General features: G+C 41.4%; 2 protein-coding genes across 6 annotated transcripts in view; one reads left to right on the forward strand and one right to left on the reverse strand.

The window, feature by feature from the left end:
- Positions 1-5575, reverse strand: part of EIF2B1 (eukaryotic translation initiation factor 2B subunit alpha) — an 11391-nt gene extending 5816 nt beyond the window's left edge. Inside the window, exons 1-5 of the mRNA XM_027566992.1 lie at positions 5426-5575; positions 4448-4549; positions 2680-2816; positions 2431-2547; positions 300-412 (exon numbers count right to left, since the gene is read on the reverse strand). Coding sequence (XP_027422793.1) covers positions 300-412; positions 2431-2547; positions 2680-2816; positions 4448-4549; positions 5426-5438 — 482 coding nt within the window. The 5' untranslated portion in view covers positions 5439-5575. The remainder of the gene's footprint in view (positions 1-299; positions 413-2430; positions 2548-2679; positions 2817-4447; positions 4550-5425) is intronic.
- Positions 5576-5644: 69 nt separating this feature from the next.
- On the forward strand, positions 5645-26956 carry GTF2H3 (general transcription factor IIH subunit 3). Of its 5 annotated transcripts, XM_027566995.1 has the most exons (14): positions 5682-5728; positions 8289-8386; positions 9261-9340; positions 13489-13595; positions 14027-14193; positions 17322-17384; positions 18656-18685; positions 18832-18860; positions 21229-21303; positions 22457-22510; positions 24421-24489; positions 24878-25013; positions 25294-25330; positions 25424-26956. In XM_027566995.1, exons 4-14 carry the CDS (start codon positions 13519-13521, stop codon positions 25491-25493), a joined length of 807 nt encoding a protein of 268 aa, XP_027422796.1. In that variant the 5' UTR covers positions 5682-5728; positions 8289-8386; positions 9261-9340; positions 13489-13518; the 3' UTR covers positions 25494-26956. The 5 variants fall into 5 exon arrangements, with proteins under 5 accessions (XP_027422795.1, XP_027422799.1, XP_027422797.1 ...); XM_027566994.1 differs by lacking the exon at positions 8289-8386 and having other exon boundaries at positions 5645-5728; XM_027566998.1 differs by lacking the exons at positions 5682-5728; positions 8289-8386 and adding an exon at positions 5646-5665.
- The last annotated feature ends 616 nt before the right edge of the window (positions 26957-27572 follow it).

The following is a 27572-nucleotide window of genomic DNA, read 5'->3' on the forward strand; positions in this document are numbered from 1 at the left end:
GAAAAAAAGGGTTTTATTATGTTCTGGATACGTAAGAAATGTAACTATCTATTCCTTGATATAAACCTTTCAGTTTATATCTGATTTAAGTACTAAATAAAACCCCTAGACGCTATACTGTGACCTACTCCAAATTCATGGTGATTTTTCTTCCAGGAGCAGGGACGGGCAGTGTGAAAGGCGATGCTGATTGACAGAAAATTGGGGACTTCGTCTGGCTGCTTTTACAATGGAGTCTCATCCTCAGTTTGCTCATTAAAGGGACTGCTGGGCACATGACCACAGGGAAAGATACTTGCCCTGATAAGTCAGGCTGTGACTCCGTAATGTACACACTGAAACGCTTCTTGGCTGCCACGGCAGCTTCCAAGACTCTCAGGACCACTCTGGAGTAGGCGTGTGTTAATATTCTCTGTGGGTAGAGAAAGCGCTGTCAAAAGTGCAAGCTTCCAACGACCACTCAGACTCTCTGCCACTCCAGTGTGTGTTCCTGATACCCTAAAGCTTCTCTGTATGCTTTCGCACAAATCAACTGTAATCAGAAAGCAGATCCCTGACAATACAGTGAGTTTAAGCTCATATATTGATACTTTTTGTTTTTGCCACACAGTGCTGCATGCGAGATCATAGTTCCCCAACCAGGGATCAAACCCTTGCCCCTTGCAAGGAAGCCTGCAGTCTTAACCACTGGATGGTCAGGGAAGTCCCTATTGATACAATCTGAAAAAGTTTTCTGCCAGAGGAATATATCATGGGTCTCCTCTTTTCATAGCAAGCACAGAAGTGGCATCTCCATGTGGTGTTACTCAGATACAAAAGCCTTTCTGTCTGAAGGCTGTTAGGTTCCTTTGGGTTGGTTTCCCTAATTCCAAGACCTAGTCTGCACACCTGGGCCTTCAAACACCGGGCAGCTGGCATAAAGGGCTGGTGGGGCCAGCAGCGGAGCACGATGGCTGACCTCCGGCTGTTGTCACATGGGGCCCACTGCTGCTGGATCATCTGATTTTTCTAGAGGAGCTAAAATCCGGTATTTCAATGTTGACTCATTTTTTAAAACTTTTATACAGTTTGGGGTAAAACCCAACTGTGGACTGGACACAATTTGTAGATACTTAGATGGAATCAAGATGTTCTAAGGAATAGAGTGCAGAGGACAGAGTAAAGCAAGGTGGAGGGACCAGCTCCCTGGCTCCTTTCTGGGTCTTGCCTGAGAGCTTATTAGAAATACAGGTTCTCAGGCCCCACCCATCTCACTGAACCAGAATGTGCATTTTAATTGATATTTACATATTTATATTAATATTAAAAAAATTTTTTTGGCCATGCTGCATGGCAAGGGAGCATCCTAGTTCTCTGACCAGGGATCGAAACCATGCCCCCTGCATTGGAAGTGCAAAGTTTTCACCCCTGGACTGCCAAAGAAGTCCCAGAATATGCACTTTAAAATATCTCCAGGTGGGTCACCTGCATGCTTGAATTTAAGCCACTCTGCTCATAATTTACCCTAAACAGCACTGATGCAGGTGGTTACTACACATTAAACTCCACGAGGTGAACGAACCCTTTCGTGCAACTGCTGGGAAGGAGGAGGCCTCGGCGAGAAGCAGTCACCAGCTTGCCTCCACCTGGTCTCAGAACGGCTTTGTTTGAAGCTGGCTTTTGTACCAGTGCCAGCTGCATCTATTATGTCATTTATTTAATAACATAATTCAGAGGCTGGGAAGGGAGTAATAAAACAGAGGACAAGATTTCAGAGTCCAGATGCAAGTAAATACTTTTACAGTCGGTGGAGGCCTAGTTGGCAGAAAGGATGTGTGCTGGCGAAGAGATGTCATAAAAGTTTTATGACCCCTTTGCTGGAAGACTGACTTAATGTGCTGCTCCTGTCTTTCCTCACTTAGGTTATCAACACCTGGCAGCTTTGCATCTCCGTGACAGCATTTGGAATGAAGATGAAAAAATCTCAGTCCAGTGCTAACCTTCAGCAGGAAGAGAGTCAGGATAAACCAGTGACAAGAGCTGTGCTGACTTAATTCAGATCAGTTTAGTACATATCCAGTAAGAAAAAGCACTTCTTTAGTAAGACAGCTTTTCAAATCGAGAATCATCCATGCTGTCCCAGGGTTTTCCTCTGCCTCTTTAAAACGACAACCACCTATGATATAACATCTACTTTTAGACACTGCTTAGTGTGTGCCAGGCATAGTGCAGAGTCCTTACACACACCATCTCATTAATCCTTACAGCAGCCCTATGAGGTAAGTACTATAATTACCCTTATTTGAAAAGATGAGAAAAGTACAGCACAGAGAGCTTAAGTAACTTGTCCAAGATCACACAGCAAGTAAGTGGCAGAGGCGGGATTTTACCCAGGAGTCTGATGCCAAAGTCCTTGCTCCCGATCACCACCCACAATCATGACGTACTCACCGCCCCATCTTTGATGAAAGTATGGCACAGATCTGCAATTTTATTTCTTGACAGTGATATTCTCCTGAGGAAAATCTCTCCCCGCTCAATCATGATCTTTTTACATTTGGAGTAATCCTAGGGGGAAAAAAAAAGAGCAACATGAGGGGAACGGGAGGATCCAGGGGAAGGGGAGGATCCAGGTCAAGCTGAGAATACTTGTGGCCAAACACAGAAGCAGAGTGGTGACCGGGGGAGGGCAGGGCTTACAGAGTATTCCAGGGAGGTCAGGCTGATGAAACGCAGGAAGAGCTCCCCGCCCGACGACACGGCCACAGAAGAGTCCACGCCACACAGGGTTTCTATGGCACTGGTGAGATTCGCCCTCAGGCCCTGGATTGTCTCCCCTGGAATGATCACATGAGCAACATGATGTTCATTTCAGTATCACAGCCCCTTGATGGGTCTGCGATTTATTCATTCATTCATTCAGCCAGTGTGGACTGGGTGTAGGCTGTAGCCAGGCTGTCTGATGGCTCAGCAGATAAAGAATCCGCCTGCAATGCAGGAGATGTGGGTTTGATCCCTGGGTCAGGAAGATCCCCTGGAGAAGGAAATGGCAACTCACTCGAGTACTCTTGCCTGGGAAATTCCATGGACAGAGGAGCCTGGTGGGCTATGGTCCATGGGGTCACAAAGAGTAGGACACGACTGAAGCTACTGAGCACACACACTTCCTAGATGCCAGAGATAACATCAGTGAACATGCCCAGCCCCTGTTCTGATGGAACTGCCTTTCTTTCCCTTTTCTCTTTTTCTTCTTGCTTGTGCTGCCTGGCTTGCGGATCTCAGTTCCCCTGATTCCCTCGGCAGTGAAGTGCAGAGTCCTGATCACTGGACTGCCAGGGAATTTCCAGGACTCTCTTTCTACTGGGAGAGGTAGACAGTAAATAAGCACACAAAGAAATAAACAAGTTATTCAGACTGAATTGAGGACAGAAAAAAGCAGAATGATGAAAAAGGTGGGACTACTTCAGACAGAGTTAGCAGGGAATGGTCTCTTGGAATCTGGGCCTTTTAAACAGAGACCCGAGTAAGAAAGTATCCAGCTGAGTAAAGATGCAGTGGGCAAAGTCTCAGATGCAGACTATACCAACGCAAAGGCCTCAAGATGGGAATAAAATTGGTATGAGAAAGGCCAGAGTGATGCACAGTTCAGCGAGGGACAGCATGGAAGGAAATTAAGTAGTGACAGAAGAGGTCTGCAGGCTGCTGCAGATAAGGCTTAGATGTTTGGATATTAGTATAAGTATAATGGGAAGATGCTGGAGGTCGTCTTAGAGACATGCATCTCTAGGTCAGCCCTTTAAATTAAAGAATATTATTTTTATTATTATTTTGTTTATACCCAGAAGTTTACATTTGGGATGACTGAATTCGCAATGCTCACAATGATGATATTAAAGCTAGAATTTATACTAGAACATTCTCTATAGCAACTGCAAAGAATCTGTCACAAGACAGAAGCTCAATAAACACTTGTAAAGCTGAACGATGGCTGTAATTTAAGCTTCACAGTTAACCTGGCATAATATGGTCCTTCTTGATTCAAAGTACATTTCAGGGGCTTCCCTGGCAGTCCAGTGGTTAAAGACTTCACCTTCCAATGCAGGGGGTGCTGGTTATCAAACAGCTCCCTGGTTGGGAAGCAAAGATCCCATATGCCACACAGCCAAAAAACCAACACATAAAACAGAAGCAACATGATAACAAATAAAGACTTTTTAAAAAATGGTTCACATTAAAAAAAAAAAAAACTTAAGAAAAAAACAAAATATATTTCATTTGTGAGAAGAGACCCATTGGATCCTAACTTGAGGGCTCTCTCCACGTTTAAAGGACTGAAATGAAGGGAGAAACTGAGCTTGAGGCTGTATTACCTTATATCAGCACACATCCATCTCTCACTTTCTACAATTTTAACAGTTACAAGCAGACTTTCCTAACACCTGGAGCGATGGAGGCGGACCCCTTTTACCTGTATCTCTTCTCAAGTACTCCAGTAAAGTCCGGATGGCAGCTACTGCTGAGGCCATGTCAGGATCTTCTTTTATCTGAGACTTAAAGTATTCGATTAACTCTGGGAAGGGAGAAAAAATTGATTCAGCGAATTCATTTAGCAGGAGAGACAACCACAGAGCTTATCAATGACTGCTCACTTTAAAAAGCAAACTAATTTAAAAAATAGTTCCTTTGCAGGGTGTTTGGCTTCAGGGACACAGAAAATGTTGATGGGAATAGAGATGACATCACTTTACTATTTGCAAGCTCTTTCTCATTTTGAAAAATCTAGCCCATGTAATATGAAATAAAATTTAAGCCCCATCAAATGATAGTGAAAGGTCATTCTCACCCTTATTCTTGACCGCAAGTCTGCAAAAAATCCCAGAGCCAACCTGCCTACTGATTTCTCCTGCACCCCTCCAGACAGTCTATGCCAAGTCAAGCCTATTCACCTACCTACATACACCTACATATGTATGTGATGTAGAAGTCTACTCTGCTTTTTTACATGAAAAGTACTATATACATATTAGTTTGCCCTTGTTCTTCACTTAATAAAACACCTTGATAACCACTCAAGACAGGCACATCAAATACGCCTTTCTTTTGATTCTGGTACCATATTCAACAGGGCAGGTTCAGGGAGTCTTACTCATGCTTCACATATGAAGAAATCAAGACTTCGAAGACCCGCACATTCGTCCGAAATCTCACGTTTTTGGAGGGCACTGGAAAGCGTGGGCAGAAGGTATGTCTGGGATACACCCAAGACCCATTCCCTGGATACATGAGCAGCGAGAGGGTTTTAGTTGTGACTAGAGGGACCACATCCGACCAAACAGCCTGAGCTTGAAAACTGACCGCGCCCGGAGCCCAGTCTGGGCATGTGAGGTGGAGGGACCCCTGCGCGGCTCCGCCCTAGGCCCAGCAGGCCCAACACGTCCCGATTTACCCGTGTTGTCCATGGTGCACTCTGGACCGCGGAGCCTGAGAGGCCCAGAGCCGCACAAGACGCCTGGACCGGTCCCGCCGCCGCGCGGACTCAGCACCACACTGACTGACAGCGCGCAGCCACGCTCTACACTCCACTTCCGGCGCCTTGGGGGCGGGGCTGTGGGTACGGCGCGCGGCCTGAACCACGCCGTCTCTTACGTCACTCGGCGGCGCCGGAAGTCGGAGTTCATACACTTCGGTAGGTCTGCTTGCTTGCAAGTGGCTGTTCGCCGAGGGACTCTGGTCGCCATGGTCTCAGACGGTGAGGGCCGCGCCGGCGGGAGCCGGACCCCGGGACTAAGCAGACTTTGCCCAGCGATGACCTACCAAATGGACTGTATTTTGGGGGCTGGGTGGAGCCTGTCTGTTCTTTAAAGGAGTAGCAAATGTATTCATTCGTTCATTCATTCAGTAAATATTTTTGGAGCGCCTGTTGTGTGCCAGGCGTTATTTCATGCCCTGGGAGATACATAGAGAACATGACGGACTAGCGGAGATTACACTCTAGTGAGCGAGACAGACAGTAGGCAAGTAAATAAAAATAGTTTCGAAGGGTGACAGAGCTGTGACGACAGTATAAAGTGATGATGGTGTCGATCGCGATTCGGGGATGATCCAGGAGGAGCTGCTTTCGATATGGGTCCAGGGAAGACTAGTGATACTCAGACTAAGACTTGAGTGATTTTATAAAGGCTCTGTGAAGGCCTTGTGACAGATTGAGCCAATACATTGCAATGGGAAGACGGAAAGGGGACACCTGCGGGTTGAGGAGGGTGGAGACTTTCGTTCATACATAAAACTACCAGTTACGAAGCTTGATGTCTTAAAGGGAGAAAAAAGAGGCCAGGGTGGTGGGAGCAGGGTGGGATAGAGGGATGAGATCAGAGAGCCAGCTAGCCAGGTGCAGGTCCCTTGTGGGACCAGATTTCTATTTTAAGTGTAATACAAGCCGTTTTAGGGCTCCTAGCAAGAAAGTATTACTGATTTACGATATATATATATATATATTTTTTTTTTTTTTTTTTTGCGAGATCTTAGTTCCCTGACCAGGGATCCAACCCATGGCCTCTTGCAATGGAAGCATTGAATCCTAACCACTGGACTGCCAGGGAATTCCCTGATTTACTATCTTAAAGGATTACTTTGACTGCTGTGTGGGAAATGGACTGTGGAGAGCAAGAATAGAAATAGATCCTTTCAGGGGCAGTAACAATTGTCCATGCATCATTTATCTGTTATAATATCACAACTCTGTGAGGGAGGCAGATCTGGTATGGCCCGTGTCTACAAATGAGAAGGTAGAGACCCAAAGAAAGAAATCCACAGGGACAATCCATGTGTATGGATTCACACCTCTCCTGACAGGCGACACTTTGTTTTTCTCAGGCTTGATGATAGCAAGGAATGTATGGTTCTGAGAATTGGGGAGTGGGACCTGATGGAGATATAAGGCCAGAGGCTTTTGGGCAGAAGAGTGAGGGCCTGTGTAGAGACAGTTATTAAGTGACTCTTCTGTGCTAAACACTTTGTTCTGTGATTTACACAACATTCCTCATTCTCTGAAAAGTCCACGATTTAGAGGGCTGAGTGGGGAAGAGAGATCAGAAGCACAGCTAAGTGTAAAATGAGGTCGTGAGTACTGTCATCAGAAGAGGGACAGCCCTGTGGGTGGTCAGAAGGAGACAATAGGGCATTGAAAAGCCACAGTGTTTATTTCCATTTTTTTGTTGGAGTATAATTGCTTTACAATGTTGTGTTAGTTTCTGGTGTACAATAGCATAAAGTGAATCAGCTATATGTATACATGTATCTCCTCCTTCGTGGATCTCCCTCCCTTCCACCTCCAGCCCCCATCTAGGTCATCACAGAGCACTGAGCTGAGCTCCCTGTGCTACACAGCAGCTTCCCACTAGCTGTCTGTTTTACACGTGGTGGCGAATACATGTCAGTCCTAATCTCCCAATTCGTCCCCCCGCCAACTGTGTCCACATGTCCCTTCTCTGTGTCTGTGTCTCCGTTCCTGTCCTGCAAGTAGGTTCATTTGTGTAATTTTTAGCCACAGTCTTTAGAGTCAAGCAGATCTGTCTTCAGAGCTGGGTGTTAGCTTTGCTACTTGTTAGCAGGCCATGTGACTTAGAGCAAGTTACTTTCACTTGCGAAATAGGAATACCATATTTCATCTAATCTAAGATAATATGATTATGAAACGTGCTTTTATTTTATTTAATATAACATTAAGAGAAAAAATGTGATCCGTCATAATGGTAAGATACCTTCCTGAGTTCAGCAACTGTCAAATGTAAGAAAAAAGGAGGGAGTACATCTTAAAATTGGTGAAAGATAGCTTCCCTAGTGTCTCACTGGTAAAGAACCCACCTGCCAATGCAGGAGACATGGGTTCAATCTCTGGGTCAGGAAGATTCCCTGGAGAAGGGAATGGCTACCCATTCCAGTGCTCTTGCCTGGAGTATCCCATGGACAGAGGAGCCTAGCAGCCTACAGTCCATGGGGGTCACACAAGAGTCGGACACAACTTAGTCAGACGCAAGAACAACAACAAGCGAAAGACGGCATTAAGTCCCTTTCTGAGCTGTCAGCAATGGGACAGGAAGATAGGATTACATGTGCTAGGTCTGACACAGAAAGGCTGACATTTCCTCTCTTCTGAGATGGGGGAGCCAGGACCTGTTGGAAGACCTGGGGAAGACTTTTGAATAAGGAGGTAGCAAGGTTTGGGACCTTGGAGAGTAAATAGGATACGGGTATGTAAGCAAGGCATTGCTGCTTTCTGCTATTAAATGAGCATCCTGGGTTTTTCATAGCAACGTATGCTTACTGGTTCACATTCTGTCACCTCAGAATATAGTCTCCCTGAGGGCTTGGATCCAGTATCCCCAACACCTAACAACGGTACTTCAGTGTAAGTGTTTGTTGAATTAATGTGTTAGCCTGTTTCGTTGTGTCTTTCACTTTGTAGAGAGTAGCCTAATTATTTTCACAATAAAGTCTTTACACAGCCATTGCTTTTCACACTGGTTTTTACCTTTTAAAGATTGGTTACTAATTATAATTGGCCTTGCTAGAAGGTGATTTGATGGACCTGGAGCCAGACTGCTTCTGTGTCTCCCTTTAAATTTCTCCCCACTCAGCCCTACCCCAAGCCTGAAATTCTGCTAGTGATTCTTGGTACTGGTCCATCAGTGCTCTCTGTCCTTGACCAGACATCCGTGATGCATGTATCTTTGGGGTCATAAAATGTTTACTGGGCATCCACCCTGTGCTAGGCATTGTGTTCAGAGCAGAGGACAAGCAGTGATAAAAGAGACAAAAATCCCACCGCACAAAGTTCATAGTCTACCGCAGGGGTCCCCGACCTCTGGGACCTAATGCCTGATGATCTGAGGCGTGGCTGATGTAACAATAATAGAAATAAAGTGAACAGTTGATGTAGTGCTCTTGCGTCATCCTGGAATGAACCATCACCCCCCCACACACACAACCTGTGGAAAAAATTGTCTTCCATGAAACCTGTCCCTGGTGCCAAAAAAGCTGGAGGCTACTATTGCAGTGCATGAGAGGTGTAAATGTACAGAAGGCAAGCAAGAGCTCACTAAGGGCCTCCAGAGCTGTAAGTCTTTAAAAGAACTTGATCTGTGTTCCTTTCACGATTGTAGCTTATATACATAGAAAGGCATGCAGTGGTGCTTGCTTTGGATTTAATTTACAAATTGGAAATGTTAGCTTTGTTTCACTTTTATGAGGCTAATTTTTTTTGTTTTTTTGGTTAATTGCAGAGGATGAATTGAATCTTCTAGTTATCATAGTTGATACCAACCCTATTTGGTGGGGAAAGCAAGCATTAAAGGAGTCTCAGGTAAGGCTGCTTGGGAAGGCTTTTGGATAGTTCTGATTTGACTTAGTACTTCCCTGGTGGCTTAGATGGTAAAGCATCTGTCTACAATGCGGGAGACGTGGGTTCGATTCCTGGGTGGGGAAGATTCCCTGGAGAAGGAAATGGCAACCCACTCCAGAACTCTTGCTTAGAAAATCCCACGAATGGAGGAGCCTGGTGCAGGCCACTGCTCATGGGGTCACAAAGAGTCAGACACGACTGAGTGACTTCATTTTCTTTCATGTGTATATTGCTTTTTTATTAAGGTATAATTTCATACCATAAAATTCACCCATTATAATGTATAATTCAGTGTTTTTTAGTAAAAATCACAGTAAAGTTGTATAACCACCACTACCACAATTCCATTTTAGAAAACTATTTCCAGAAGGTTCCCTCGTGCTTGTTTGCAGTCAGTCACTGCTTCTACGCCCTAGCTGTTATTGTTGTTTAGTCACTAAGTCATGCCCAACTCTTTGCGACCCCATGGACTATAGCCCACCAGGCTCCTCTGTCTGTGGGATTTCTCAGGCAAGAATGCTGGAGTGGGCTGCCATTTCTTTCTTCAGAGGATCTTCATGACCCAGGAATTGAACCCACATCTCCTGCATTGGCAGGTGGATTCTTTACCACTGAGCCACCTGGGAAGCCCTCCCCCCTGTTGTAGGCAACCACTCGTCTGGATTCCGTCTCTGTGTTGCTTTTTCTGGACATTTCATATATTGATTCCATATAATATGTAGTCTTTTTTTTTTTTTAATACTTTCTATTTTAAACTAGTTATGGAATCACAGGAAATTATAAAAACTGGTACAGAGAGGTCTGTGCACTCTGGCTCCAGCTTCCCCCAGTAGTAGCATCTTCTGTAACTGCAGTACAAAGGGCAAAACCAGAACACTGACATCAGTACAATCTCCAGACCTTATTCAGATAATAACAGTTTTGCGTGCACCTGGGTGTGTATGTTTGGTTCTTGCAGTCTTAGCACATGTAAGATTTGTGTAACTGCCGCCACAATCAAGACACAGCTGTTCTATCCCAAGGAGCTCCCCGGTGCTCCCTCCATGGTTGGTGCAACTTTCTAGTCCCTGGTACTAGTCTAATAATATGTTCTCCAGATCTATAATTTTGTTCCATAAATAGATCCTATAGTATGTAGCTTTCGAGTGTAGCTTTTATCTTTTATTATTTTTTAAGAGAACTTGGGACTAGGCTGTTTTACTTACTTAATTAATTTATTTTGGCCATGACCCAGAGCATGTGGGATCTCAGTTCCCCAGCCAGGGATCAAACCCATGCCCCCTGCAGTGGAAGTGTGGAGTCTTTAACTACTGGGCTGCTAGGGAAATTCCTATCCTTTTTTTAAAAATTAATTAATTTCCTTTATTTTTGGCTCTGCTGGGCCTTGTGGTTGCGTGCAGCTTTCTCTAGTTTTGGTGAGTGGGGCCTCCTCTCTAGTTGCAGTGTGTGGGCTTGTCTTATTGTGGAATGCCAGCGTTAGGGGGCACAGGCTTCAGTGGTTGCAGCCCGCAGGCGCAGTAGTCCTGGCACACTTGCTTAGTTGCTCTATGGCGGGTGGAATCTTCCTGGACCAGGGACTGAACGCATGTCCCCTGCATTGGCAGGTGGATTCTTAACCACTGGACCACCAGGAAAGTGTCATGTGTCATTTTGATTATAGTCATTCTAGGGTAAGTGGTAGTACCTCATTGTGGTTTTAATTTGCATTTCCCTAATGACTAAGCTTTTGTTCATAAACTTATTAGCTATCTGTATATTTTCTTTGATGAAATTCATATAAAAGTGTTACATCCAATTTTTAAATTCTTAAATTGGACACGTTCTTATTTAAATTCTTAAATTAGACATGTTCTCACAATTAAGAACAAGTTATGTACTTGATCGTAACTTTACCAAGTTGCTGTACGATGAGCTGCACACATTGAAAGTGTTATGTCTTCACATATGTATGCATTCATGAAATTGTCACCTCAGTCAAAATGATGAAATACAGATCTATGGGGGTTCCCTGGCAGTCCAGTGCTTAGGACTCAGTGCTTTCACTGCTGTGGCCTGGCTTTCGTCCCTGTTTGGAGAACTAAGATCCTGTAAGCTGATCGACGTATCCAAAAGAACATAACAAAACAAAAACACACAAATCCATCACTCGCAGAGTTTCTTCATATTCCTTTGAATTTCTCTCACCCATCTCTCCCTGTTCCCTCCTGGAGGTAGCCACTTATCTGCCTAATATCACTATAGATTGGTTTGCATTTTTAAGGTATGTATATACGTGGAATCACGGAGAAGGCAATGGCAACGCATTCCAGTACTCTTGCCTGGAAAATCCCATGGGCGGAGGAGCCTGGTAGGCTGCAGTCCATGGGGTCTCTAAGAATCGGACACGACTGAGCGACTTCACTTTCACTTTTCACTTTCATGCATTGGAGAAGGAAATGGCAGCCCACTCCAGTGTTCTTGCCTGGAGAATCCCAGGGATGGGGGAGCCTGGTGGGCTGCCATCTGTGGGGTCGCACACGACTGAAGTGACTTAGCAGCAGCAGCGTACCTGGAATCAAACAGTATATAGTTGGTTTTTTGTTATTGGGTTTTTTCTTGTTTGGTCTATTGGTCTGTTGTTTTCACTCAGCATAGTTACTTTGACATTTGTCCATGTTGCTACATGGATCAGTAGTTCATTTCTTGTTATTGCTGAGTAGAATTCCATTGTGTGGCTGGACCAGCATATCACTACATATTATCATACTCTCCAGGAAGACTGTCTTACTTTGAACTCTCATCAGTGGTATATGAAGATTCCTTTTTTTTTGTACTAACACAAGATGCTCTGTTTCCTTATTTTATCTTTTGCCAGTATGATGTACCAAAAATTCTCTCAGTCTTCTTTTGGTATATCTAATGGCCCTTTGTATTTCTCCTTTATATTTTTCTTTGGGGGAGTTTCCCATTTTCCTCTTTGGGTGTTCCTTTTTATTTTAACTGGTTTGTGAACACTCTTTATGTTAAAAGGTTAACTCATTGTCTTTCATGTGTTGAGGTTTTTTTTTTTTCCAGTTTGTACTTTGCCTTTCACTTTGGTTTAGTTGTTTTTTGTTGTGTAGAAATTTTAATAGGTTTGTTTTACATGTTAAGAAATAGAGTAAGTGAAATTTATCGGTTTTGTTTTCTGCTTAACATAGTTCTTTCTTTAGTAATATTAATACTTGTCAGAATGTAAATTCCATGAAAAAAAGGGTCTTCACATGGCACATAATAGGTTCTCAGCATATTTAGTGAATGAATTAATTGAAAGACTTTACAATTACCAATTTAATCAATATGTATTATCTATTCTATGTGCAGCAACAGTTTGCTAGTAATTTTATCACAGAAGATGTGACACGTTTACTATTCCTTGAGTGTTATACAAAAAACATGTGTGGAATATTATACTGATGAGAAAGCGGTCTCATAAGTAAAATTAGAGAACTATAGTTTCTTTTTCAGATTTGATGATCCATATTTTTGCTATGAATACATTTATTTATGAACAAATAAGTTGTATTGATTAACAGAATAACAGCTGGAAAAATAACAGTGAAAATGAATGTCTTTGCATGTGATTTCTAGTCTCAGTTGGAATTTTAGTCTTTCTTGAGTTTCTATTTCAAATTGGACAGTTTTGATTATCAGGGAGGATGAAATTGTACCTGGTAGACAGTTCTGTATGGGAGGAGAAAGAAAGGATGAGTCTTGATAACTAGTATTAGTAAAGATTGATTCTACTGACTAAATTTTATCTAGGTCAACTGGAGCACAAATCAATCATCATGTTTATAAAAAATGACCGTATCTCCTCCTGCTTCCCCAGTTCCATCCCATCCCCCAGGAGTAGCTCCTCCTTCCTTTTGCTCTCTTCCATGAGACCTGACCAGCTAATGTGTTGTTCTTCTAAGCAAGTCAGAAATGGGCAAGTCTGTGCTGTTCAGAATCAGAAAACTATACCTTCCTGATGTTTTTGCTTATGACCTTGGAGAAGGGAACTCCAGAGCAAATTTTTAGCGTGAATAATCTGACATAGTGGTTTTGGGTAGCTGTTTTAGATTCTTTTGTCTTCTGTGTTTCAACAGTTTACTCTGTCAAAATGCATTGATGCCGTGATGGTGCTGGGAAATTCTCATTTGTTCATGAATCGTTCCAACAAACTCGCAGTGATAGCAAGTCACATTCAGGAAAGGTATGACCATTGTGATTACTCTCCCTGCTCAGTGCTTAAGGACCCTGGGATGAGATATTACTGGGGTAGATGAATATACCTCAAATAATAAACTGGTCATAAATTAGAATTTGGTAGGAATTCTCTTCGGTTGTCATCTGAAGAGTGAGAACCACCGTAAAGCGTTTCAAGAGGCTGTAACTGAGTACGTTCTTTATTTCTCTCATTTTTTAAGAAAACAGTGGAATCATCAAAACATTCCATGGTGGAAGACTCATGTTTGCCAATTTGCCTGTTTCATACATTTTGTAAAACTGAAGTTTATGATGGACTCTTGAGATTCTGGAATTGGTGTGGTCTTTGTTATCTCTGCTGAATTCTATTTTGATGTTTAGTGAGGTCCCTGAGTCCTGGTGTAACTAGGGAGTTTTTTGTCTGTTTTTCTGTTTCAGTCGATTCTTATACCCTGGAAAGAACGGCAGACTTGGAGACTTCTTTGGAGACCCAGGAAACCCTTCTTCTGAATTTACTCCCTCAGGAAGTAAAGATGGAAAATACGAGTTGTTGACAGCAGCAAATGAAGTTATCGCTGAAGAGATCAAAGATCTAATGACCAAAAGTAATTGCTTTCAGCTTTTCTTCCTCCCATTAGTGCTATTTGCAGATGGAGTTGAATGTGGAAGTCCTTGAGGTTTCGAGTCCAAAAGTTTGAGATTTTTGATATTATCTACTTAATTTTTTTTCTCTCTCTCTTTTAAAATCACGCCCACAAAAGCCTGTGTGATACTTGCCTGACTTCTGCAGCATGGACACTGTTCACCAGCCTCCACTTGAAACACTCTAGTGTCTGAGGATAGCCTGTTTTGACCCATTTTTCCTCTTTCTCAGACCATTCTTCCTTCCATTTTTGACTTTTCCTTCATCTTGTTTCTTCATTTTTTAAAAATGTTGATTTTATTTATTTTCAGCCGAGCTGGGTCTCTGTCACTGCACTCAGGCCTTTCTCCAGTTGCAGCGAGCAGGCTTATGTTGTGGTGGCTCCTCTCGTTGCGGAACACAGGGTCTAGGGCCCGTGGGCTTCAGTACTTGTGGCGCACGGGCTTGGTTGCCCTGAGGCATGTGGAATCTTCCCAGACCAGGGACTGAACCAGTGTCCCCTGCATTGACAGGCAGATTCCTATCAGGGAAGTCTATCATTTTATTTCCTTAAAAAATATATATATTTTTTATTCTGTGTGGTGTTTTTCTTTCTCTGTATGTTCTCGTCCAACCTTCCCATTAATTATCATTTGTGTATGAACACTTCCCAGTCTTTGTTTCTACTCCATCCTTTCTTTCAAACTGCAGATGTCTCCCCTTAAGTGTCCCTCAGCCTCATTAATAAGCCCCAGACCAGTTTCATTTTCTTTCCCCTCAGTTACACCACTACTTCCATTTCTGTCACCCCCATCCTCCTGCTTTTCCAAAGGCTTTCATTTTGACTGTTTCCTTCTAAACCAACATCTAATCATCTATGAAATCCTATTAATTTAGTCTCAGAAGTACCTCCAAAGTCTGACCCCTTATTACCTGCCATCTAGCTCAACCTTGGGACGGCTGACATCTTGGGCGGGGGAATTCTTTGTTGTGGGGGGTTTCCTGTGCTTTGGAGGATAAGGGTTAGTTGCTCAGTCATATCCCACTCTGCGTGCTTCCATGGACTGTAGCCCCCCAGGCTCCTCTTGTTCATGGAATTCTCCAAACAAGAATACTGAAGCAGGTTGCCATTCCCTTCTCCAGGGTATCTTCCCAACCCACAGATCAAACACAGGTCTTCTGCATTGCAGGTGGATTCTTTACCATCTTAGCCACCAGGGAAGCCTTTTGGCGGATACTTACTTAGTAGTGTCCCTGGCCTCAACCAATTGGATGCTAAGATATCCCCCAGTTGGGACTTCCCAGGTGGCGCAGTTGTTAAAGAATCTGCCTTGTAATGCAAGAGATGAAAGAGACACGGGTTCAAAACCCGGGTCAGGAAGATCCCCTGGAGAAGGAGATGGCAACCGCTCCAGTATTCTTGCCTGGGAGATCCCATGGACAGAGGATCCGGTGGGCTGTGGTCCATGGGGTCACAAAGAGTTGGACATGACTGAGCACACTTGCAGGTACAAACCAAATGACCCTCTTGGGGCACAGTTGCCCCGGTTGAGAGCCTTTGCTCTGGATCATTATAACAGCTTCTTTCTCCTGTCTCTCCCCATTCAAGTCCTTCCACTCAGCCCTCTAGAGTTATTCTAAAAATCAGAGGTAGTATTCCCTGCCTCAAACACTTTTGCTAATTCCCTATTGCCTGCAGGCAGTGGTTTTAAACTGTCTCCTCTGTCCAAATCACTGGTGGGGAAAAGGCAACTCTAGAGACAGTGGATCAATGATTTCTCTTGGGACTGGGGGTGAGCAGGAAGGGACTGGGAATGGGCCTAAGTGATCTTTTGGAGTGATGGAAATGTTCTATAGTTGGATCATGGTGATGACTTCAACTCTAGAAATTTACTGGAAATCATTGACTTGTGCACTTTAAAAGAGTGAATTTTGAGATCTGTAAGTTACACCCGAATAACATGAAATACTGGCCCCACTTCATTGTTTCCGATTCAGTGGGCCTAGGGCGGGCCCGGTGCTTTGGACGGTGGCTCACACGGTAAAGAAACTGTCTGCCAGTGCAGGAGGCCGGGACCCGGGTGCAATCCCTGGGCCGGGAAGGTCCCCTGAAGTACGAAATGGGAACTCACTCCAGTCTTCTTGCCTGAAGAATTCCCTGGTAGAGGAGCCTGTGGGGCTACACTGCATAGGGTCTCAAAGGGTCAGACATGACTGAGCATAGCATAGCACGCACCAGGGAAGACCCAAGAATTTGTATTTTTCTTGAGTTCCCGGGTGATGTTCCTCCAATGGGTTCTAGAATCACATTTTGGAAACCACTGGCCTCCAGCGTAAAGGCCCAGCTTCTCAGTACAGTGGTCCAGACCTTTCCCGTGGGGCATCAGCACTCCCGGACCAGTTGCAAGCCCCATTCCTACAGGGTATTAATCTGGACGCCCACCTTGTTGAACTGGATGTTTAGAATTTTGATTTTTATGAGTGATTTTTTGTTGTTGTTGTTTTCACTCAAGTCTGCAGGTAAGCTGTGAACTTTGTCCCTACCTCCCACAGCCAGGGGAATTTCTCCAGTCCTCTTTTCACTGGTCCAGCTTTCCCCGGGGCAGTGGGAAGGAAGAGGTGATAGGAAAGGCTCAGAGCCTAGCCAGGGACCTCTGTGCAGGCTGCCCTCGGTCACACACAGACTTTTGTACCACTCAGATCATTGAGAAACCAGAACCTTCCCCAGTAACACCAGGATACTTTTTAGTATTTATTTTTATAACATAAAATTTACCATTTTAACTATTTTTCAAGGTACAGGTTGGTAGCATTAAGTACATTCACATTGTTGGGCAATCACCACTATCCATTTCAAGAACTTTTTCATCATCCCAAACTTAAACCTTATACCCAGTAAACAACCACCCCTCATTCCTCCCCATTCAGCCCCCAACCACCAGGATATTTTAAATTGAGAAAATGTTTAACAATTGCTTATCTGTGTTTATAAACCCAGTTTTGAAATGTTATATGATTTCCTTCATGAAGATGAATGCTTTGGTTTAAAAATGATTTTGGTTCAATAAAGTACCTAAAAGTTCTCTTTTTAATGCTTTTTGTTATTTACAGGTGACATAGAGGGTCAACACACAGAGACTCTGCTGGCAGGATCCCTTGCCAAAGCTCTTTGCTGTATCCTTGGTGGTTTTTTTTTTCTTTTTTAATATGTATTTATTTATTTTCTCTTCGGTTGTGCTGGGTCTTTGTTGCTGCCTGCGGGCTTTCTCTAGCTGTGGCGAGCCGGGGCTACTCTGTACTTCCGGTGCTCTGGCTTGGGCTACTCTGTACTTCCGGTGCCCTGGCTTCTCATTGCCGTGGCTTCTCTCATTGTGGAGCGTGGGCTCCAGGGTGCACAGGCTTCAGTGGTTGCAGCACCGGGGCTCAGTAGTTTCAGCTCAAGGGCTCCAGAGTATAGGCTCATTAGATGTGGCACACGGGCTCAGGTGCCCTGCAGCATGTGGGATCTTCCCAGACCAGGGATTGAACCAGTGTCCCTTGCATCGCAAGGTGGATTCTTAACCACTGGACCACCAGGGAAGCCCCTGCTGTATCCTTGGTGTTTTAATCATTCAGAAGTTTGTTTTGTTTTTTCCTTTAATAAAAATACCTTAACTTGTGATATTTCTTAGAACCATGGATCCACATTACTGGAAGGCATGAGTTTTTTAAAGCGGTAGATAATAAAAAAGCTTTAACATGGTTTTAGGAGAAGCTGTAAGAATGAGAAAACTCTACTTTCTCCAGTATGTCTTGCTCACAATGAATTATTCTTCAGGATGTTTCTCTGTTTATTATTAGACAGATTAAAATTTTTTTTTTCCTCTCATGTTAGGAACAGTGTTTGATTTTAAAAGCCTTTTACTGACCCTGGGGCTTGTTAAATGAGCCTCTGGTTCTCCCCAGGAGAATGAGTTATTTTGCCCACCTTTATAAAGCATGTTGATAATCTGTGTGACATTTTTTTCAGTCTTAGGTAATTTAATTTGTTTGTTTTGTAAAGTATTGAGTGATCCCTCCAATCCCAGACTATGATTGGGGGTGTCTGATTGTCTGTGTAGGGTTTACAAATTCGTCATCTCATTTGGTTGGCATATTGATTTACTTGTGCCAGTATTCAAATCTAGGACATGATAGATAGCCGTAAAATGATCAAATCTATTAATTTTAATTTTCTTGGAGAACAATCATATTTCGGTCAGGTTGCAAAACCCACTTGATTGCAAAATCAGTAATTGGAAACTCCCAATCTCTTTTGTGTGTTTATTGTGAGTCATGGAGCTTTTCCTTTTTTTCAGGTAGGTGGATGCTGAATTTATTTAACTATGATTTGAATTTATTTGTTCTGTTTACTGTTATTATTTATGAAACACTATTTTTAAATTCCTTAATGCTAAGAAAATAAGACATTCATAGAATGAACAAGGAAGTTAAAGGTGAGAGCCTGCAATCTTCTACGGGACTGTAGTTCTTATTTTACTACTATAACTTTGAGGGGCTGTTTTAAAATTGGCAAGAAAACTTTATATAATATGTTCAGTGAGATTCAGTTGTAATGTAATCTGTTTTTATCTCTTTATAGATAACCAGGAAATGAAATCAAGGATATTGGTAAGATTAAAAGAAATCTATACTATGTTTTTATACCAGCCAGAGCCAGTTAGAAAACAGACTGAGAAATAAGACCCATTTATAATAGAAGCAATAAATATTAAGAGTCCAGAGTTAATTAACAAGTACTGTGTAAAGTTGATTATGATGAAAAACTGAAATTCTGAGAGACATAGAAGTATTGAATAAACAGCCATATTTTTTTCTTTTTAAATTTTTTTCAGTTATTTTTATTGATATTTAGTTGATCTACAGTATTATATAGTTACAGGTATATAATGTAGTGATTCACAGTTGTTTAAAGGTTATATTCCATTTATAGTTATTAAAATATTGACTATATTTCCCATGTTGTGTAATATATCCTTGTAGCTTTTTTTGTCTGTAATAGTTTATACCTCTTAAATCTCAACCACTGTATTGCCCGTCTCCTCTTCCTTCTTCCCCACTGGTAACCCCTAGTTTGTGGAGAGCCATATTTTATTCTTGAATGTCAGTTTGTCCAAGATTAAACTATAAGTTCAGTGCAATCTCAGAATATTAATCAGATTTTTTTTTCCTGGCAGAGTGGGGGGATTTAAGAAAGTCAAGAATTTATCTAAAAGAATAAGTCAGTGGGAATAGCCAGGAGCTTTCTGAAAGAGAATAGTAAGCAGGCACTTGCTCCAATCGACTTAAAAAAAAAACATACAACATGACTGTTGTAAGTTTAAGTTTTATTCAGGGTTTTACTCAGCATTATAGCTCAGGAGACAGCCACTCATCTGTGGAGTAACTGTCCCAAAGAGGTAGAGGAGAGACCAGTTTATGTGGGTTTTTTTTTTTTGGCTAGGAAATTCACACAGTCAAGCATACATCTTGGTAAGAGATGACTGCTGATCACAAAGAACAGATATCTCAAGATAGTGATTTTAGTGCTTTTCTATTTTTTCAGCTCTTGCCTACAAAGAGGCAAGAATCTGGGGTTGTTGGAATTCTTCCTGAGATACCCGTCTGACTGTCTAAGGGCCTGTTTATCCAAAGCACTGAGTGCCTCATCCTGCCTTTCATCCTGGACTCCTTTCAGGGTGCTCGGTCGGTGGGCAGCTGCAGTGGGTTCCCATTTAACCCTTGTAGAACTGGGTGGGGAGCAGTGCTCTTTGTTCTTCTTTATTCACACTCCTTTAGGCACTCAAACACATTACAAAGCCACAGTAACAGTGTGGTTCTGGTACAGTAGTATGCAGACAGATAATGGGTACATAGTGGGGTTTGACACAAGATGAATGAAACCTTTCAAATGTGTGGGAACGAAATGGATTATTCAGTAAAAGATACTGGGCCAGTTGGTTGGCCGTCAGGAGGAACACAAGGCTAGATCTCACTGCTTCCCCCTAAGCAGATTCTAGTAATGATTGATCAAACATGTCAATGTAAAAATTCGAGTTGTAAAAGTGCTGGAAGAAGATACGTGTTTATCATCTTCAGTTGGTGAGTATCTTGCTAAGCATGATGTGAAACTTTAAAAGGAAGCTTAAGACCTCAAAAAAATAAAACCCCCAAAACAAGGATGGGAAAAGAAAAAATCTATTAGGAAAAAATGTTTTCAACATAACTACATGACAGGATTGATGTAATGTTTCTAAAATAAAGAAGACTTTTAAATTAATTTTTAAAAGTCAGGGTTGACTCCAAAGGAATAAGTGGGAAACATGAGCAGTCTGCAGAAGAGGAAATGCAAATGACCAGGTAGCGTTTGGAAATATGGCAGCCCTACTAGTGGTTCTTCTCTTGCATCGCCCGTGAGAGGATAAATTAGTACAGCTTTTCTGGAAGGCAGGTCGGTAATATGTATCAAAATGAAATGTGCAGACACTTTAGTAATCCCACTGGTTATCTTAGGAGCTAATCAGTTGTGCAAAGGGTAGATGGGCATATTCATCAGAGCATTGTCTAAAATTGAGGTTTGAAAAAAAACAACTGAGATGTGGAAACTGCTTAAATGTCTTCTGTAGGTAATTGGTTAAATAGTCAAAATCTAGGAACTCAGCATGAAGGATGATATACACTCATATTTATTGACATAAGGTTGTTTCCCCCAGATATTGGGGACTACAAAATCAGGTTGCAGAATACTAGGGTATCATCCTGGGTGTGTGTGTCTGTGTCTCTGTTGGATGTGAATGTATATACATGTGCACATAGACGCTCTTTAGAAACCATTAACAAGGATTATCTCTTGGATTATAGGATTTGGGGGAGATTTTTAATAACTACAAAGATAAATAAGAAAGATGATATTGACTATAGTTTGTTGTATACTGTGTTGACATTTGAGTAAGAGCACTAGAATGTGGCCGAAAGGTATTAACATGCATATGATTTTTAGGTGATTAAGGCTGCAGAAGACAGTGCCTTGCAGTATATGAACTTCATGAATGTCATCTTTGCAGCACAGAAGCAGGTGAATTGAGAGCCTTCTTTTTAAAGATTATTGCTTTCATAATGAAGGAATTAATTTTACTGTTTGAATGGCCTGCTTAAAGAAATAGTCTGACTGAATACTTACTAAGGGATTGGGAATCTGGAATCCATGTTTTGTACTAGTCATTTTTCTATTTTGAGTCCTTCACCCTTGAGAATCTAGTGGATCCCCAGAAGAATATGCAGTCAAACTCACTTTTGTTTATAGTTACATGGTTTAACTACATGTGTAGTTACAACCCTGTTTAGCTCATCCTTAGACTTCAGGCTAAGAATCCTGAGTTTTATAACAGTTTGCTGCATGCATGGCCTCAATTTCTTTGTCTTTCTGCTTTAGGGAGGTTTTAGGTAGCTCAGTGGTAAAGAACCCTCCTGTCAATGCAGAGATGCAGGTTCAATCCCTGGGTCAGGAAGATCCGCAGAAGGAAATGGCAACCCACTCCAGTATTCTTGCCTGAGAAATCTTACAGACAGAGGAACCTGGTGGGCTGCAGTCCATGGGGTCGCAAAAGAGTCGGACACAACTTAGCAACTAAACAACAACAATAAATATTTGATATTTTTACTTTGCAAATAACTCAAGTGTTCAGATGAGTTATCATTAATACATTTTCTTCTTTGACATGTTTAAAAAAAACTTTCTTAAAACTTCAGTTTAAAAAAAAAAACAACACTTCAGTTTTGGGATATCCCTGGTGGTCCAGTGGATAGGGCTCCATGCTTCCATGGCGTGAGGTATGGTTTTGATACCTGGTCAGGAGACTAAGATCCTGCATGCTGTGGTGGTATGGCCAAAAAACTTTAAAAGCAAACTTCCGTTTTAACCTAAAATGCTGTTATAGTCACCTGTAATGTTTTCTGTCTTGGAGTGGCAGCATGATAGAGTGGAAAGGCCATGGACTTTGGGGACAGGCAGATTGGGGATGACAGCACGGTTGGCCCTTGGCTCTGTGACCACCTTCCAGCCAAGGCCTGGGTGTTTCACTGTAAAATGCACATCAGATATCTATTTTGCAGTGTAACCATGCATGTTAAATGAGTCTTTTTAAGAATAGAGTCTGGCATATAGTAGGTTCTCATTATAAGGTAGTCTTCACTATTCCTGTTAATATTTTTTGAAATGTCCATTTCAGAATATTTTGATCGATGCCTGCGTGTTAGACTCCGATTCAGGACTCCTCCAACAGGTATATTTTAAATGAATGCTTGGTGGTGGTTCTGAAAGCGTGGTGAGTTCTGTTACCTGTGGTAAATGTCTCTCACCCACCAGTTTTCACACAGCTTTAGGGATTATCCCTTATGATGCGTTAGATTAGAGCACCAGCATCTCTCCGGTTCTTTTGAAATTTTTATTTATATTCTACATAATGATCTGATTGACTTTGTAAAAGTATTAAAATTCACACAGTAGAATGAATTCAAACAGCACAGAAAAGTATTTTTAAAAAAGAGTAAAAAAAAAGAAAAATCTCTTCAAATCCTTTCATCCCGAGGTTATTGTTAATGTTAGGTGACCAGCATGATCGCTCTATACATACAGATGAAAGAGTAGATCACTAAGCAGAGAATTTTATAAGAATAGGATCCAGATCTGTGCTGTCCTTAATGGTAGCCATATGACTGTTGAGCTCTTGAAAAGAGTCTGATCTGAATTGAGAAGTATGTGAGTATACAGACTGAATTTCAAAGACTTAGGATGAAAAACAATGTATAATATCTCATTAATGATTCTTATAATGGTTACATGTTAAAATGATAATGCTTTGAATATATTGAGTTATATAAAAGATGCTACTAAAACTTTATCTCTTCATTGTTCCTGTTTTATGTGGCTAAAAAATTAAAAATTACATATGTTGCTCATATTATGTTTCTCTTGGACAGCACTGTCAGATGTTACTTTTAATCAAAACATGAAAATGAGTTTTACTTTAACTAAAAAGGAAAAGGAAAACCAAAAAACTGGAAATAAGACTGAAGACAATACTAAACTTTTGATAAATGTTTTTTGATCACAAGGAACATTATTTCCTAAAAGATCAGTTAAAAGCATAAAATTACAGAAAACTTTGAGTTTAGGTTACTGCTGGGGATTGACTGGGGAAGCGGGGGTACAACCAGAAAGTACCCCAGCCTCAAAAGTTCCTGTTTCTTAAGCTTGCATGGTGTTTGTTGGAATGTGAAGTGGTACAGCCTCTTTGGAAAATGATCTGAAACTTCCTCAGAAAGTTAAACATGGAATTACCAGTTGAGTCTGCAATTCCGTTCTTAAATATTTATTCAGGGAAAACGTGTCCACACAAAATACTGTCCATGAATATTCACAGTTGTGCTATTCGTAATAACCCGGAAGTGCAAACAACTCAAATGCCTATCAGTGGACGAATGGATAAACAAACTGTGGTCTATCCATGTGGTGGAATATTATTTGGTCATAAAAAGGAATTGAAGTACTGATACATGCTACAAGACTACAGTATGAATGTACTTTGAAAACCTTATCCTAAGTGAAAGAAGCCAGTCATAAAAGGGCATAGCTTGTCTGATTCTATTGATGCACAGTGTCCAGAATAGGCAAGTCCATGGAGACGGAAAGCAGATTGGTGGTTGCCAGGGGAGAGGAGGGATGAAGAGTGACTGTTAATGGGGATGTAGGGTGATAAGATGTTCTGCAGCCAGATAGCGGGGACAGTTGCACAGCTCTGTGAATGTTCTAAAAATTAGTAAATCATACATGTTAAAAGGATAGGTTTTATAGTGTGTGAATTACATCTCAAACTGTTAACTCTAAAATACAATGAGAGTGAATAAGGATGGCAAGAATAAAAATTTACCACCAGCAAACCAACAGGAAAAAAGGACTTGTAGTGTCTTATAACTGCAGGCTTCAAAGGGTGAAAGGGCGTGGACCAAGGGGAAAACACAAGCTATGTGAACATCTGGAGAGGTGGCTGCAAGTTTCCAGTCTTCCTTCACTCTGGGAAGAGACGCCCTTTTAATTTGCTGTGTCGTAGACCTGAAGAGTTGGTGGTGAGAATGACCTCCGTCTATAAAAGCTAGTGCTCACGTGGCAGTGAGTCCTTTGTGTGTCTTACAGGCTTGTGACATCACAGGGGGACTGTACTTGAAGGTGCCCCAGATGCCTTCCCTTCTGCAATATCTCCTGGTAAGGAAACGTCAACAGTGAACCTAATGCCTTGAGTCAAGCGAGACCCTTATTTCCTGGGGAATGAATGGGAACAAGACGGCTGACGCCTAGTAACTGGAAGAAAGGAGTGGAGGGGTGACCTAGGGAATTCCAGCTTCCATAGTCTTTGGACCCTGTCGCCCTATGCAGACTGTTTACAGCACAGTGCCTGTGTGTGGACGTGCTCAGTAATTGCGGAATGAAAAATACACATTTCTCAACAGATGTTCAAGGGAAATCCAGTTTAGTATTCTCAGTGTTTACTGGCTGACGTCTAATATCTGTATCTTGGCTTCTGGTTGTTTTCCCCCATATTTTAAATAAAAATCTCGTGGTCATTTTTTGTTTGTTTGTTTGTTTCATGTAGTGGGTTTTTCTTCCTGATCAAGATCAGAGGTCTCAGTTAATCCTCCCACCCCCAGTTCATGTTGACTACCGGGCTGCTTGCTTCTGTCATCGAAATCTCATTGAAATCGGCTACGTCTGTTCTGTGTGCTTGTCAAGTAAGTTGGTGTACTGAGTTTTTCTTTTTTATGTCTTTTTTTTGGTGGGGGGCAGGGAGCACTGTGTGGTATGTGGAACCTTAGCTAACTGACCAGGGATTGAATAGATGCCCCCTGCAGTGGAAGTGGAGTCTTAACTGTTGGACCACCAGGGAAGTCCTTACTGAGGACTGAGTCCATACTCAGTTTTTCTATGTTGGAGGGGAGTGTGCAGAAGATACCTTCAACTGTGTTGCTTCTGAATCATCCTGGTGTTTTTTTTGTTTGTTTCAATTTACAGTATTCTGCAATTTCAGCCCAATCTGTACCACATGCGAGTAAGTATCTTTTGGGGTTGTGTGGCTAGCTCTCACTTTACAGAGATTTAGAGCACTAAAAAGTGTTTTATTTTTTTCTGTGTATTATTTCAGGACAGCCTTTAAGATTTCTCTGCCTCCTGTACTGAAGGCCAAGAAAAAGAAACTAAAAATGTCCTCATGATAATAAAAATAATTTCCCTATCACTTAGAGCTGGTTATATAAATTATATGGCAGAATCTTTGTTAGGGAAGCTCTGAAAATAATAGAGATGTGTGTAAGATAATGAGCTTTCTTACAGGAAATATTGTGAAACATCATCCTTATACTGTGCTTCTGAGGGGCTGATGTATTTGAGGGAGTCATTCTATGCAATATACCCTAAAGTCTTTTCTGGCTGGTTTTTGTCCAGAAATGGGGGAAGAAAGCACAAATTTGAGACTTTTTTTTTTAATGAGATGATCATTTGTCAAAGTCTGTCCTGACTGATGGAAGGTGTCAGAACCTACCCAAGTCTAGGTCCTTACTGTGAAATGTACAACATGAAATTTGGACCCGGTTCTGGAAAAAAGTGACTATGGAGTAATGGCATTAATCAAGATAGAACATCTTACTTGAGTCAACACTTAGCTTTGACAGTATTCATGTAAATAAACTCCTTATTTTCTCAATTGAGGTTTAACTCCATATATGACCAGATATTTATTCTTTTGTCTGACAATACATGCTGGACAGTTACCCAAATGAGAGCTTATCACTGAGTATCTCTAAAATCTGATTTTAAACGAGTATGGAAAGCAAGTGCAGTAGTCAGGAAGGAACTTTTTCTTCAAAAACAGTTGTGTGAAGAGCTTATTTGTGAAAGCCAAAGTCTGGGTTCACGAGGGGAGTTTCTCTGGGAGAATGGATTCTTTCCAGCTAAGTGTTGCCCCACATAGAATTCATTCCTTTTTTAGAGGAGGGGGAAAGCATTAATACTGGAGAATGGTTCTCTGGAAACTTTGGGCTTAATACTGAAAACTTGTATCAATTCAAAAGAAAAATTATTTGTAATTTCAACAATAAACAACTTATTTTTCTGTGTAACCTGGAAGTTACTAAAAGTCCTTTTAAATTCCAGCATAGCATAGGAAGGGTTTTCAAGAATGGTGGCCAGTTTGATTTGTTTTTAGAAAGTATACTGACAGAAACCTATATGTGTATACAACATTATATATAAATAAGATTTTAATTTTCTTTTGATACCATCTCAAAAACTGTCTCAAATATTTAAATAATTTGGTATTTGGTTAGATTATTTCAGGTAGGTTTTATATTCTGGATTTACAATTTTGTTAACAAATATACAAAGATTTTGGTAGTCACTTTCCAAGTATTTGTTAATCTCTGAGTTTAAGAATGTCTTTTAAAAATAATATTTAATATTTTACAGCCTAAGTATAATGGAGATCACTATTTTTAAGTCTAGGAAATAAAGCATCATATATCTAAAGATGACTAAATTCAAACAAGCTTATAAGGTTTTTGTTATTACTTTTTCATTTGAAATGTGTTATGAACTGGCTTAATTCTGTTTAAATTTTAACTGTTGTGTTTATGGTTTATTTTGTATAAATTTTTATAATAAAATAATTTAAATTTTCATATTTCCCTGAGTTATTTCTTCTTACTGGTTGTTTATTTCATGCTCATGCATCTTCAACTGTGTACTTTTTAACTGGATTTGTTCACATGTCAATTTTTTATTCAACCCTGAAGAACTTTAATTTCAATCTTGCTGAAACTATACACAAAAATATTGTTACAGATACAATTAAGAGATTGGTATGAAGTTTTTAATAGAAGATTTTTTACACACCGTACATGGATTCTGCCCGTGAATTGGTTTACTGCTCATCTGATAGCTAACAAAATGAGTGAACAGTTACTGAGTACTTACTTACTGTACATCAGGCATTAGGCTAAGCTCATTAGGTGTGTTGCCTCCTTCTCACACAACCCTGTTTGGGAGAGACTGTTACCTCCTTTAAAGATGAGGTGGGGGAAATAAAGCTGAGGAAGCCTAAGTTTAGAGAGGTTAAGTGATTTTCCCGAGATCACTTGACATAGAAGGAAGGTGAAATTCAAACCACGCAGTCCAACCTCAGGCCCTGCACCTGTAAGTCACTGAGCTATGATAACCCTTGCGATCCTTTGAGGCTACTGAGATAAGAAAAATGATTTTTTTTTTCCCAGGCAGCATTTTGGTAATTTTGCATCTGT

This window comes from Bos indicus x Bos taurus, chromosome 17, assembly GCF_003369695.1.
Source record: "Bos indicus x Bos taurus breed Angus x Brahman F1 hybrid chromosome 17, Bos_hybrid_MaternalHap_v2.0, whole genome shotgun sequence".
Classification (NCBI taxonomy): Eukaryota; Metazoa; Chordata; class Mammalia; order Artiodactyla; family Bovidae; genus Bos; species Bos indicus x Bos taurus.

What these genes read in the sequence shown, in the direction of transcription:
- GTF2H3 (XM_027566994.1), top strand. An exon ending in TCTTTGCAGCACAGAAGCAG is followed by an intron (nt 21,304 to 22,456) that starts GTGAATTGAGAG and finishes TGTCCATTTCAG; the next exon opens with AATATTTTGATCGATGCCTG. An exon ending in CCCTTCTGCAATATCTCCTG is followed by an intron (nt 24,490 to 24,877) that starts GTAAGGAAACGT and finishes TGTTTCATGTAG; the next exon opens with TGGGTTTTTCTTCCTGATCA.